The sequence below is a fragment of the Suricata suricatta genome, chromosome 5 (assembly GCF_006229205.1).
Source record: "Suricata suricatta isolate VVHF042 chromosome 5, meerkat_22Aug2017_6uvM2_HiC, whole genome shotgun sequence".
In the NCBI taxonomy this organism is placed as follows: domain Eukaryota; kingdom Metazoa; phylum Chordata; class Mammalia; order Carnivora; family Herpestidae; genus Suricata; species Suricata suricatta.
Window position 1 is genome coordinate 133,249,998 of NC_043704.1, and position 15,578 is coordinate 133,265,575.

At 39.7% G+C, this 15,578-nt stretch overlaps 1 protein-coding gene across 1 annotated transcript in view; it reads left to right on the forward strand.

Moving 5' to 3' along the window:
- The window catches only part of KCNH8 (potassium voltage-gated channel subfamily H member 8), a 224,430-nt gene that overhangs the window by 149,698 nt on the left and 59,154 nt on the right, over window positions 1-15,578 (forward strand). Inside the window, exon 7 of the mRNA XM_029940344.1 lies at window positions 6,857-7,054. Within this exon, the coding sequence (XP_029796204.1) occupies window positions 6,857-7,054 (198 nt within the window). The remainder of the gene's footprint in view (window positions 1-6,856; window positions 7,055-15,578) is intronic.

Genomic DNA, 15,578 nt, shown 5'->3' on the forward strand with positions numbered 1-15,578 from the left:
ACGAACGGCACCTCGCTTGTAAAGACATTGAGTTACACTGTAACACTAGTGCTCTTGGGCTTCTATGTGTATCACATTGATGCACTGTGCGTAGTGGTCAAGAACCTGGGTTCTGACAGCACACACATATGCATTATAACCCTGATACTGCCATACTGAGCAATTTATTTAATCTTTCTGAGTTTTAGTTTTCTCATCTTTAAAGTGAGGATAATGATGTTTCAATTGTTACAATGATTAATGAAATAATGAATCAAAATATGATAATAAGTGTACGTATCCCATACAATTAGTGCCTATAAATGAGACGGAAGATGTACTGCCTTAGCAGAGCGTCTGGAGCACAGGAAGCCCTCAGTAAAATGTAAACCATGTGTCAACTTAGTAACAAGAAAATGCAGGCGTGCCTGGGTGGCTCCCTTGGTTGAGCATCTGACTTCGGCTTATGTCATGATGCGACTTCAGCTTATATAATGATCCGACTTCAGTTTATGTCATGACCTCACGGTTCGTGGGCTCAAGCCCCGTGTTGGGCTCTGTGCTGATAGTGCAGAGCCTGGAGCCTGTCTTTGGATTCCGTGTCTCCCTCTCTCTCTGACCCTCCCCTGCTCACCCTATCTCTCTTTCTCTCTCTCAAAAATAAGTAAAACATTAAAAAAAATTTAAGTAAGACTTTAAAAAAAGAAAAGAAAATGCTAGCATGGGCTCCATTCTTGCTCATTGTGACACCCTAGTGCAACGTGGTTCATTCACACTAAATTAAGTAAAATATAGGTGTGATTATGCACATGCTAATCCTTTCTCTCTTTTCTCTATCTATGCAAACATATAAGTAGGATTTAATAAGGTTATATTTTCCTGGATAGGTTTTCATATTACTAAGCTATTTTATATGACCAAAGAAATGCAGCATAGGCTTTCCTTAAGTAACATGCTCCTATTCCTTTTATTAAACCTAAAGTCTCTATTCATTGACCAAATACTAACCCAAACTAAACTTTTCAAGACTACATTGTTGCATAAGGCAGGTCACACCTGCACAAACTGGACACATATGCATAGTAAAAGTAAGTAAATGATTGTAGGGAACATAAAGAGTAAAATAATCAGAAACTCCCATTCAGTGTTAAAAGTGTATAATTAAGCAAAATCCTGGGCCTGTGGTAAGTATGCCATGAAAAATATATGGATTGAATTATGCTAAGTTACAGCCTCTTCTGGATGTGATCATTAAAAACCATTCGATCTTGGGGCTCCTAGGTGGCTCAGTTGGGTGGGCGTCCAACTTTGACTCAGGTCATGATCTCACAGTTTGTGGGTTCAAACCCCGCATCGGGCTCTGTGCTGACAGCTCAGAGCCTGGAACCTGCTTCAGATGTGCCCCTCCCCCACTCATGCTCTGTTTCCCTCTGTCTCAATATAAACATAAAACATAAAAAAAATTTTTTTAAGAAGAATCATTTGATCTTGAGGCCCCTGGATGGCTCTGTTGGTGAAGCTTCTAACTCTGGATTCTGGCTCAGGTTATGATCTCACTGTGGTGAGATTGGACCTGCATCAGGCTCCATGCTCTCTGCCCCTCCCCACCCCCTCTCTCTCAAAAAAAGAAAGATGTCATTCTATCATTAAAATTTATCTTTGTTTTAAAAATCTACTTTTTTACTTATCTAATCCATTTTAGTCATGATAGGATTGTTTTATGGTGCAGCGGACCAACCCACGCACCACAGTCAAAAGGTCCTGAGTAGGGGGTTGGTGTTGGCACAATATCTCTAGAAAAGGAGACAGACAAGACGAACAAGACAGACGAGACAGACAACGTGGATGGTGGTTGGTAAAGTCACACTTTACTTAGATGGCCAGGGTCATATATACCATGGGTGATTACATCATTTCTTTAATGGTTACATAGTTTAAGGTCCCTGAAGTAAAGACATGCTCCGGAAAAGTTCATTCTTATCAGGACAGTAGTAACAGGATTAAGTCATTGCAAAAAGAGGAATCCCCTAATAATAGTCTGGTTTTAAACATAAGATAAGCCTGAAGAATTCTATGAGGAGATATACATTCCTTAAGGCCCTTCATCAGTTATTCAAGGGTAAGATGCTCATCCTTCTATAAGCAAATCTTTTGGCAGAGGATTATGTTCACTCCCAACAGCAGACAAAGAGCCAGAAAGTAAGGGAAGGTCACTGACTGACCCAAGTTGATTCAAAGCCTAAAAGTATATGCCTCTTTGCAAAGCAATGAGAAAATCATAGGATGAACAGAAGCCATATGTGGGGCCCAGGAGGCCAAATATTGTTTGAGGGTATTTTTTGCCTACTGGGCCCCAACATTATGGTATCTTTTGTTTTTATCAAATGGCAATGTATTCAGTATATTTAGATTATACTTTATGTTGTGTGTGCGTTTTTCCTCAAAATATCCTTTAGAAAAAAAATTTTTTTTTTAGCAGAAGCAGACAGACTGTTCTAGGACATCCCTTCCTTCAGAGATGAGTTTCTTCAGCATAAAAAAAAAAGCTTGGCTTCCAAATTGGTTAAACTGTTTCTTCTTTACAGTACAGTGACATGTTGTCTTGTTACAGTGAACATGTGTTCTCATTTTGGACGAGCTGTTCTGTGAAAAGTTTTATTTAGCCCACAGAGCCTATCCCAGGATTTGTGGGTGTTACCTCCTTTCCGTGTTACCAGGTTTTGTCATCATCATTATTGCTTCTGCTCTGTCAGCTGTAGCACGGTTTAGTAGCAACCTTTCTTAAAAAACAAGATGTTTCTGAAAATAGACAGAACAGTTGGCTAGACGGAAAAGAGATATCAACAAAAGTAGGTCTGTTGTTCCTCTGTGTTTTGCGCCCTGAATCACTTCGGAGATAGCTTCACACATTGTAAATGAACAGGATGAGGTTATAATCTAATATGATCTGTATGTCCTGATACAAACTTTGGTCCTGGTTTTATTACGGAAACCAATCCATATGAAAACGGATTTGCTTCAGAGAATTCTTCAGGATCTTACTTTTGTTCTAATTAAGAAGTTTAACCAAGTATATTGACTGGGTTTGTTCATTTTTTTTAAGTGGGTTCTGTAAGGTAATGAATATTTAATTCAAGATCAGTAGATGGGTCCAGTTGTTTCTTCATGGTCCGATTGTATAGCTGATTCAGGCAAGAGGCCGTAGGAGCTCTATTGTTTCCAGGGTTTTCTCTCCCTCTCTCCATCAACTAAAACAGAAATTAGGTCATGCAATATTTACTCTGTGGGTAAGATGACATTTTTCAGTTTCCCAGTAATTAGCAGGAATGACCAATACGGAACAAAAGGACGAGCCCCTCTAATCACTTCCTTGTCCGGCAGTAATAATGCAGCAGGCTTTCAGAGCACAAGTTGGAAGACACTCGAGAAATACCCAGCCCACCAGCCATTCAGCATCCTGTGGTTCTCCATATCTGACAGCGTCTGGATCAAATGCCTATGGGGGCACTATGCTACAGAAATCGACATCCTGAATATGACAATAAATTCAGATGTTTTCTCTGCTTCCTAATTTTGCCTCTGTGTATGCACCCTCTTCCTGTGGTGCATATAAGTATACCGGTAATATTTTTTAAATGTACATTTGATTTGCTTTTGTGATATCTCATCAATTAATCTTGGATAAGTTGCCTTTATTTCTAAATCTTTTTCCATACAAGATTAAACTAAGTTTTATCAAATCACCCTTGATCACTTCCTCCTCCCCCTCATTTAAAATTCTACAACAGAGCTTTTTAAGCTGATCTATATGAAGCCATAAACTGACAACATGAATACAGAGGGGCACAAGTGTCTCCACATGTACTTTGTTCTGGCAAAGGAATCACGTCTTACTTCAGATTTGTAAATGGATGTATAACTCCCCCAGGTTTTTTTTTTTAGTTTATTTATTTATTTGAGAGAGACAGAGACAGCGTGTGGAGGGAAGGGGCAGAGAAAGAGGGAGAGAGAATCCCAAGCAGGCTCCATGCTGCCAGGGCAGAGCTCAACGTGGGGCCCAACTGAAACCATGAGATCATGACCTGAGCCAAAACCAAGAGTTGGACACTTAACCGACTGAGCCAGACAGGCACCCCGTAATTCCTCCAGTTTTAAGAACTACTGTCATCTGGATTGCTCTCCCCCTTGTTTCTGTTAGCCAGGAAATGCTAATCCCTACAGCTGGTTTTACTGACTACTTGGAGTCACCACCTTCCTCTTCCACGACAGTTCAGTGCTGGGCTCCTATTTTCTCTTACCTTCCCGGATTTCTGTACTTTCTTGTTCCCATGTAAATAAGAGAAGCGAGAGAGAGAAAAGAGACATAATGCACTGAGCCTCAGCCAGTAATGTAGTCCATCCAGCTCCACAAGCTAGGTAGTACCCCTGGTTTTACAAATGAGGGAAGTGGAGCTCAGACAAGTCAGTCCTTCCTACAGCGTATAAATGGAGGAGTCCAGATTTAAATCTGTGTTGAATCTAGTGTAGGGGAGGGAAATTTTTCTCTTCTTTTTTAGGTTCTTTGTCTGGCCTAATAATCACATTGACGTAAGAGAGGAAGACAGAAGAAAAACAAATTTAATTTAATACATATAGGAGTTTCACATAGACATGAGAGGGTCAAGGTCAGGCAATTGAGGTTTATATGCCATCCTGAGCTAAGGCCAAAGGGGCTTCAAAGGGAAGAAAGACAGTTCATTGGAGGATGAGAAGAGCAAATGTTCGGTAAACAAATGTTTGCCATTGGTGTAGACAAATCTTTCTGATGTAAAAAGTTACCCCTGCTAATAGCTCTCTTCCTGGTACAGGCCCCCTATTTAAATTCTTTTAGGCAGTTGATGGGGAAGTAAAAAGCTCCTCTTGAGTCTATTAGGCTTTGACTGCCTTCAGCTCAAATAATTCACATGCCCAAGTGGTACATTTGTGCCAGCCTGCCCTGAACCCTGTCACTAGACTGTGTTCCTTCGCCAAGCCTTTCCAGACCGAGTTAGCAGTCATAGCTTAATAACAGCATCACTTTTTATAGCATGTAACTTACACTTCATTACTTTTCTGTGTCATCCGAACATATGTTCATTATTCTAGTACAGATTTACAGATGCACACGCGCTGTGTTACTGCATCGTTGTCATGTTACCTCATACTACGGTAGAGTGCAAGAGCCATTGACACATTCATTAATTCATTCACTTATCAAAATAACATTTATTAAACTTTACTGTTGTCAGTGCTTTGCTAAGTTCCGGAAGAGTGGTTGTAAGTTCTGTCTTCACATTAGATTCTACTTTTAAAAACCTGGGCCTGGCAACAAAAATGTTGAAGCAGTTAGTGGAGGTGGCACAGGGCAGTGTAGTTTTATAAAACCTTCTCAGCTGTAGCCAGTGTTGAGAACCATTTTTCTAGAGCAGAGGTGTTTCAAAGTATTGTCCCCTCCATCTGCAGCATCGGCGTCACATGGAAACCTATTACAAAAACAGATTCTCAGCCCCCACCCAGCCTCCTGAACTGTGGGGGATGGGATGGGACTCCAGGGATGGGACTGGGCCATCACTGTTTAACAAGCCATCTAGATGTTTCTGAGGCAAACTAAAGATTGAGAAACACTTTTCTAGAGACATAGGATGAATAAGACACAATACTTGCCACTAAACAGGTCTCCTTGGTCTCAAGGAATTCCCAGTTGTTTAAAATATGCATTTTAATTACCTAGGACAGTTCCGTACCTATAACTTTAGTTGATAATGACAGCATTATTACTACTTAAAAAGTGTAATGACTTTCCTCTCTTCTTGGGCAGCCATTAAATGAAGTGTTTACAAGAAAGTAGCAGTCGGGGAATAACATTTTTAACAAAAGTCTTATGAACCTTGGGGGTTCAGCTGACTTGTCACAATGTTTTGTAACATTCACACATAAAGAGAGGGAAAGAGAGAATTCTGAAATACAAGATCTTAAAGGATAAATATTTCCAACAACGGATTTTAAAGTGGTGTTTGTGCTATGTTTCCATTCTATTGTCATCAATGTCATACCTACTATTTCTCATTTTTATTAATGTAGCTTTTTTTCCAGTTTTATGATGGCATAGTTGACATACAATAAACTGCATATACTTAAAGCTCTTAATGGGATCAGTCTGGGCACATATATACGCCCCCAGGATGATAAAACAGCTGCATCCAACTCTATTTCAGGTACCTCTTAGTTGTGTGGTTTTCCCTGTCCACCCCCAAATGGCGGAATGGGGCTCCAGAGATGGTTTCCTGAGGACGTAGCATGAGCTGAGACTCCTAAGCCAACTAGATGTCGGCCCAAGTGAATAAAACAGGGCAAGGTTGTGCAGGATGGAAATAAAGCCCATCCCGTCTGCGTGAAGTCTAACTCCTTGTGATTGTTGCTATGGATCATCATGTAGGGTTTAAAACTATCTATGAAGCCCATTCTTCTGTTAAAATTCCAACTGAGAAAGGAAGAAAGGAGCTTCCCCACTGGGGAAACGCACCACACGGTTACTGACAGTAGCAATCCCAGCTTCCGTCTCTGTGGGTAGTCTCCTGCATTAGGGTAACCTGTTTAGCTTTGACCACCCATCTGCTCTTGGATGTACACTTCTCTGCTGTGTGTCTTATATAGAACAGCTTGCATAAAAGTGGTATTTTTGCTTTTGTAGCAATGGGATCTTATTTCTTGCCTTTAACGCCCTTTTAATTTTTCTTCTTTCTCCTGAACAACTCAGTGTGTCCCTAAATGTTCATTTATGAATACCCCCACTTCCCCAGGTGCTAACACTGGGACTTTACTCTGTGGCTTTAAGTTCTCATTCTTCCTTCCATTGCAGGTTGGCTTCATGAGTTGGGAAAGCGACTAGAATCTCCGTACTACGGGAACAATACCTTGGGGGGCCCGTCCATCCGAAGTGCCTACATTGCCGCGCTGTACTTCACCCTCAGCAGCCTGACGAGTGTCGGGTTTGGGAACGTCTCTGCTAATACAGACGCGGAGAAGATCTTCTCCATCTGCACCATGCTGATTGGCGGTAAGGGAACTTCTTTTTGTAGCAAGAGAAGGAACAAATATCCGCCATACGATTTCTGTTATGTTTGTTCTGTCTTAAAACACATTTAAATGGGAGGAGTAAAAAATCGTGAATTAGAAAAGCAGTGACAAACACTTTAATACATACATATAGATAGATAGATAGATAGATAGATAGATAGATAGATAGATGATAGATTAGCAATGAAAGTCTACGATGTCAAAGAATTCCATTTTCTGGGCAGATGAAGACGTAACTATGTACTTGAGGGCCGATTTTGAAAGGACAGGAAGTTTGTTTTTATGTGAATTACATGAGTTTGAATTGCAGGTGTATGTTTGAAACTCCACTGTGTCAAACACAGTGTTATCAAAATTTATTAATACTAATAGAGTGAATAAGGGAGTTTGATAGATCACCTAGTTACAAATAAAAACAAAAAGCAAGAAAAGCACCCAATAAAAAACAAATATTTAACGTTTTAAAATTGTTTTCATATTCCATTTTCTATGCTAACTGCTTCAATACAACAGCCTGAGTAATTCTTAAGGCAAGTCTATAGGTTGGGCACTATTACTGTTCCGTTTAAGAAACAGACAAATCATTATACTGTTGTGCCTGAACTCCAAACCCACCTTCTGTGCTATGCTTTGTAACGCTGGAGTTGGGACGCCTCAGACCCTCGTTTTCTTTGCCAGCCGACTGCATTTACTTCTGCCGGTAGGGGGCGCCAGAGGAAGACTGGAAAGCGGGAGGTGGAGACCTCTTGCTTCTTATGCATTCTGTTGTCCCTTCAGCTGAAGACCGCCTCAAACATCAGCAAGTGGTCCTAGTGTTCAGCACCCTCAGGTGCTCCCAGAACCAGCTTCATTGCATCTTCTTGGAGATCCCCGCGTCAGCTGGGAGCGCCCCCACATCCAAAGTGGGAGCCCTGGTGTCTTATGGCTCCCCAAACTTCTCTTTGGGGCCTTCATGTTCTGACAAGCTTACTTTTTCCCTTTGTTTATCCATCTCTAAGGACAGAAGCTCCTCTGGACTCTCTTTTTGCTCATTTAGCTATCTAGCCTCGGGAAAACCAATTCTCTGTAGTGAATTTCCTCTGCTGAAATATTTAGTTTAATTTCCCTTTTCTAAACCTCCTAACTAATGACGGGATTGACACTGTTATTATCCACATTTTTCAGATGATAAATCTAAAGCTTAGAGAAATAAAGTAACTTTCTCAATGCCGTACAATCAGTAAGGAAAAGAGTCATGGTTTGAACCGAGATAAATGCTTACTTCCATCTATATAAATACATATTTGGAAACTTGCTGAATTACAAGACTTCTCTCCTGGAGTCGTAGGAGATGTAACTGTTTACCTGGATCAAGTCAACATCCTTATTAGACCAGAATTCTTAAAGCAGGGTTCTATCAGTATTTTCTGTCCCATAACAACTCTCCCCCAAAGTCTATTTTATCAAGTTCTTTTAATGGCCTTAATCCCAGCTATCTCTTAGCATTTTTTGAGCCTTCTAATAGAGGGTAGCTCCTTGAGTGGGAGATGTAAAATGAGTATGCAGGGCTTTAAGAAATGACTCATCCAGCCTGTGGTGACATCAACGAAGTATAAAGCCAAGCCTTCCCTCAAGGAACTTATGGTCCACTTTGGAAGAGATAGGCTGAAAGATGTGGAAAGAGCTGTAATAATACCAGGCAGTAAAGCACGAAGTGCCAAATCCGTTAGGAAGTTCAGAAGCAGTGAGGAAACAAGGGCCAGGGACCGGGAGAATTTCTTGGAAAGGCCGTGCGTGTGGCAGAGCTGCTGAGGCGGCGTCCTGGGACTGCAGCCGTTGTAACGGGCTCTTGGCTGACGTACAGCCGCAATAGCCTGGGGAGCAGAGAGCAGGAATTCTCATTTTTCAAAGAGCTACAATGTGCCAGACACCGAGGTGGCTGTTTTACACCCAGTATTAGGACTTCTGTAATTGCCAGTCTCCTCGATTGCCCATCTCTTAGCTTAGCAAAATGATAGGCATTTTGCTAATATGCACAGTTCATGCTTATTTAATATTTGCCCATGTTTCTTCTACTCCTGATGGAAACGTGGGGAGCTGCTCAGATGTTCAAGGATTAAGCGACCGATTTGAAGAACCTGCTTAGATAATTGAGCTTTTATTCTCTGTGGACCCACATAAAATCTTGAGAGTGGTCCTGAATCAGAAATGGTTAAGGCATAAATTATCCCCTGCTGTTCACTGTAGGGAGAAAGCAATGCTCGTCACGGGGCCAAAAAGATATGGGAAGTAATCAGATGATGGTACGTTGTCACTTGCTAAATGGTCATCGATCACATTATCTTGGTACAAAACCAGTGCTCATTTGTCAGTGGCGTTAAGCATTCGGGTGACTTGGCCAGGACTTAGGAAACCACTGCTTTTGAATGGCAGATGGCATCTAAGTAACTTGAACTTATTAGTTAAAGCTTACCAAATTTGTGTTTGTGGGAAACAACTTTATGTTATTGTGAGTTATCTTAGGCTAGAAGAAAAGGTGCCTGCATTTTAATATTTTCTAATTAACTATTTACATGACTTTTGAGAGCAAATCATAAGGGCTCATAATATATGGACCACGGTGCTCATTTAATTCTTATAACGCTATGAGAATTAAATTAAGGTCACTAACACCTTAATTTAGACGTAAGGCAGTGGAGCTTTAGTGAGTTCCAATGCTGGGATTCACTGAGACCTAGCACACTTCTTACACAATATCCACTTTATTCACTGAATTTCTACAAATATGCAGAAATAATTTATTTTGAAAACATTTTAGGTGTATATTCCTATGGAATCAAGACTGACGCATCTTATTAGGAATCTCTATCCAAGGCTCATCAGCCTTTACTAATGACAGTCATTACTAATGACAGGGATGCAATATTTACTACAAAAGCGGGCGGCATCAATATTAAATGTTGCAGGTGACTGCCAAAACCCCAGACAAGCATCTAGGGCAGAGGCATTCACCGGCTGAGTGAGGACGGAGGAAGGGGAAGCTTCCGTGTGAGCATCAGTAACTACAGTTTGCGCTAACCACTGATTTATGGGAAGACTATTGAAAACTGCCAAAGAGACCCAGCAATAATAATTAGAAAAAAAAACCATACCCGGACAAATCTTTGAGATTTGAGAATTTTGAGAATGCCCAAAACAAAAACAAAAAAATAACTTTCAAAGCTTCAAACAACTATTACAATTAATAAGTGAATGTTGTAAGGCTGATGGGTACAAGTTCAATCTGCAAAAATTAACAGTATTTCTATATGCTAGTAACAAAGAGCTAGAAAATGAAATATAAGAGATGATTATAAATGTATCAAATGTAGGAAAATATGTTTTAAAATGTGCAACTCTACTATACAGTAAACTACAAAGCATTAGTGAGACAATTTACAAGGGGAGTAACAGAAGGATATACATACACTGGTGATGGTTTTAAGACTCGGTATTATAAAGATACCAGTTTTACCCAAATTAATCTAAAGATTCAATGCAATGCCAGGGAAAATTCTGGTAGATGTGTGTTTATGTTGGTGGATATGAATGCGTGTGTGTTTGAAAAATGACAAGCTTGGGGCGCCTGGGTGGCTCAGTTGGTTAAGCCTCCGGCTTTGGCTCAGGTCAGATCTCAAGTTCGTGGGTTTGAGCCCCGCATCAGGCTCTGTGCTGGCAGCTAGCTCAGAGCCTGGAGCCTGCTTCCTGTTCTGTGTCTCCTTCTCTCTCTGCCCCTCCCCCTCTCATGCTCTGTCTCTCTCTGTATCAAAAATAAATAAAACATTTAAAAAAATTAAAAAAAAAAAAAGAAAACTGGCAAGCTCTTTCTAAGGATTAGTGGAAATGCAGAGCTGAAACTAGCCAAAGCAAGTGTAAAGAAGAACAAAATTGGAAGATTTGTGCTACAGTTATCCAGAACCAATGTAATGTTACAGCAATTAAGAAAGCACATGTTAGCCCAGGAACAAATAGGCCCGTGGAACAGAAGAGTGTAGAAATAGGCCCACACTCATATGGACATTTTATGACACAGGTGACATGCCGTGCGAAGTGGAAATAATTCTTTCAATAAATTGTTGCAGGGTGAAATGTATATCTGCATGTTGAAAAACCAACCTTGACTCCTCTTAAAACTGTGCATTAAAATTGATTCTCGCTGGAGCCCTAACCATAAAAAAAATGTGTAAATTGAACTACAGAATTTGTATTGTTCAAAAGATGCTGTTTAAGAGTATGCAAAGGCAATCTGTGGAATAGGAGAAAGTATTTTCAAACACTCACCTGATAAAAAGCTCCTCCTGTCTATTATATCTAAAGATGGTCTACAAACCAATAAGAGAAGACAACCAAGAAGGCATAAAACCTTTAGGAAGTACTTCACAACAGACTCCCATGCCAAATAGACGGCAAAAATATAAAAAGATGCTCAACATCATTCATCAAGGACATGTAAGTTAAGATCAAAATTAGATAGCATTTTATATCCACCAGAATGATATACTTAAAAACACGACAAGATGGGGCGCCGGGGTGGCTCCATCAGCTAAGAGTCCGACTCCACTTCGGCTCAGGTCATCATCTCTCAGTTCATGAGGCTGAGCCCCTGGTCTGGTTTGCGCTGACAGTGTGAGCGTGCACTCTCTCTGTCTCACACTCACACAACAGATAAATAAACTTTAAAAAGAGAGAGAAACAAAAAGTATGCCAAGTTTTTGACTGCAGTGTAATTCACAACTGTGGTTACCTTTGGTAATGAGTCCGGTTAGTGTCTGTGAAAGGGACACAAGTGAGGCCTGGGGTGCTGACAGTATCCTATATTCATCTGGAGGGTGGTTCAGTATAGGGAACCATCTGGTAAGTCTTTGCATAAGTTTCTTGATATGACACTGATCTTAATTTTGCCTTGTAAAATCATAATAGATGAGCTAAAAATAATAACCACCAAGTGTGGGATGGGAAGGTAGGCAGCAGTGAGCAGAGTTCTCACCTTTCATGTCAGGTTGTTTTTAGGTCTTGTCTCAACATGATGAGCCAAGCAACAGAAGTAGAATCAAGTTTCTAAAATATTGGTAACAATCACAAGAAGACCTAAAATAAATCATTTAAAAAGGTTCCCTTTGGAGAGTGGGGTGGGGGTCAAGGGGTGGGTTTGGGGCTAAACTATTCATAATACATTTGCTAAGCTAATTGCTTATGGTTACAAAACTTTTCAAAGAAAGTATCAAACGACCAGAGGTTCATTTCAGTTCCATCAATATTTATGGCCCGCGTAAGCTATGCCAGGCCCTGTGCTAGATGCTGGGGAAACAAAAATGACTAAGTCATGATACTTTCCTCCAAGGAGTTCACAGTTTAGTCATGGAAATAGGAACTTGGGCAGATGATGTTCTTTCTTTTCTCATTTTAATTTTTCCTATCATAATGCACATTTAGAAAAGACTGAAAAATCCACGGAAAAATTACAATCACATAAAATCCCATCACCAAAAAGATAGTCTTTTCAGTCTTTTTACACATATATATCTCTCTTTTTGGCAATATTTATATCAATTCTGCATATCATTTTTGCCCCCAAACAAAATATGTATGAACGTGTTCCCATACTTTTAAAGTTTTTCTATCACTCTTAGTAATGGCTGCCCAGTAGTTACCTAATAAGTAAGTTCCAATTGATGAGCACATCAGCTCAAACTCAGAGGTTAGATAAAGCTTCCTAGTGAAGGTGACTCACCATTGAGGACATGTCCAGTTTAAAGGCGGCATCGTTGTCCTGAAAAAGGTAAAGTGAAATTCCTAACAGCTAAGGCTTTCCTTGGGTCCTCTCATCCTATATAAATATTCTCCTGACATAATTTTATTGGACCCATATGGGCTACGGTGTTCACAAATTCAGGCTTTTTAAAGATGTCTACACTGCCATTTGAATTTGTCATTTAGGAAATTGTTCTCACTCTGTGTTCTCTGCCATCTGCCATCCACAACCCAGTGTACTCTGGCAGGAGTGGAAAATTCCAGGTCACTGAGTAGGTGGGAGAGAGGAGGAGGACAGCTAAGATTACCAGAGCCTGGGTACCTTCCTCCTTTTATACCAGGAGCAAACCGTCTCTCTGCAGACTCTGAAGGCACTGGAAAGTGGTTGGCTAAGGAACTCAGCAATGATGTTATACCTCAGGAGAGTAATGTCGTCCAAAATCCAGAGAGAGAAGTGGGGAGGGAGAAAAAGAGAAGGAAGGGAATGGGAGAGGAAGGGAAGAAAGGGGGGAAGGGAAAGGAGAAGACAAAGAAAAAGGAGACAGAGAGAGAGCCAGGCAGACCTCTAGGAGGGCTCTTTCACTGAAGGTCTGTTTACTTTCTTCTGAGATCCCAGTTATGGAGCTTCCTCCAAAATCTGATATTAAGGCGAGATTTTACAAAATGCATTTTATACAAAATTCCTACACAAAGCAAAAGAGCCTCCCACACACTCAGCAGCAGCCCCAGCACGCTATTTTAGGAATTATATACATCAGATTTGCGAGGAGTAAAAGGAAAAGTGAATGATAACGTCTAAACTGACCTGGATATTGCTGTTCTTGAGCTCAACTTTCATAGCAGATGGAATGATTTGGTCTGGCCGTTATATACATTCTTTGCCAGTGTGAAAATGATAACCAGTGACAGAGAGGCAAAATACCTTTGGAGACTGAAAAATTATGGGAGTTGGGGTTTTATTTTTTTAACTACTTAATTTAGAAGTATTTGCCTATGCCGAAATGAGACTCTAAAATTATGGTGACTCGGGTCTAGACTAGGACTTTGCAACAACACTGAGAATGCTACAATTAATCCAGTAATTCATTTTATTGATAATATACAATTAGGATGCGAAATGGTTTGAACATATCACTTCTCTTACTTTAAGTGCTTTACACACATTATAATTAAGCCAAGCAAAGTTAAAATCATACACATAATTAAGGAAAGCAGTGTTAAAATAAATGAAATAAAATTGTTCTCAGTACTCAGTTTAATCTCGATGAAAGACTATTACATACTTTTACAGATGGTGGGGCTTCCAAACACTGAGTCTGTAAGTATATTAACTGAGCTTGAAATTGGTATTTAGTTTCTTTGACTTGGAGCAGAATCGCTTCTCTTCTTTGCCAAGCATTTATCATAAATAGAGGTCTCTTCTTCCAAATAAAATATTTGACATCAGAGCTACTGTCCTTCTACTGAAGAATGGGTCTCTGTTTGGAATTTACCAAGAGCCAATCAACAGGAAGTTATTAGGCAATATCCATTTTTCTTAGGATAGTTTTGACCTGTTGGAAAATATTTCATTTTTGAAAACTTAGGGAGAATATATATTTATCTACATCTGTATGGAGGAGACACTTATTAAATATTTCTTGAATTTCTTTCATCAAGAAGTTCTCTCCATGAACAACCACTCTTACATATTTACTAGGTTGCTGGAAAACTTTGCCTGAGTCTTTCCCCCCATATTTTATACCACTGAGTGTGTTGAAAATTCATGATTATGCATGACTGTTTTTCACACAAAATATTAGGCACTTTAAAAAGATATGATATTTAATATAATTTTAAATCAAATAATAATAAATATAATATTTATATAATACATATATATATTAGCTCTTTAAATCTCAAAGAAGCCCAATGAATAAGGGACAACTATGCCTATTTATACATAAGGAAGCTGCATCCATGTATGTGAATTACATATCTTCCCAAGTTCACAATTAGGAAGTGAGTGCCTAATCCTGATGTGCTTGATTCTGAAGTCCATATTCTCTCTGCAACATTATATTCCTTCTGTATGTAGACCCTAAGCTTAAACTTATCTTAGTGACTTTTCCAAAATATTGAGGGTTTTCTTATTACCAGCCAACTTTACAGGCATGGTGACCATACTTTCCATAGAGAAATGATGATATATAACTTGAAAGAATTCTAATTCCCATGTTAGATTAGATTGAAATTAGTATGCCAATCATCCCTAATTTCTGGCAAATGTAGAAAAAAAATTTTATTTGGAGCCATCCTGAAATAAGATGGAGACTCAGGAAGACAGATGCAGTAATATGTTGGTGTATTTGCACGAATGTATCCATTTCAATGCTAAGAAACTATAACAGGGCTCCTTGGACGTTGAGATTTTGGCACAGGAATGCTATAGCAATCCTAATAGACAAACTACTAAATCTGTAGCCTTTATTTTTAAACCAAAAACTGCTGGGCTGAAATCTGAGTATCACTGAGACTTGACCTGCCCATCAATGTAACTATACCCAGCCCTCATGTCCTCTAATGTCACAGCTCCAGGTGAGTCCAAGACCTTCTTGGACTATCTGCTGGCATCTCACTTTTTTTTCCAGTAAAAGACCCATCTCCAATACCCACCAACTCTTGAATTCATGTGAACAAAGTGTTCTACCTTATTATGATCTGGTCATGGTTTCAAAAAGGGGAAGGTTCAGTAA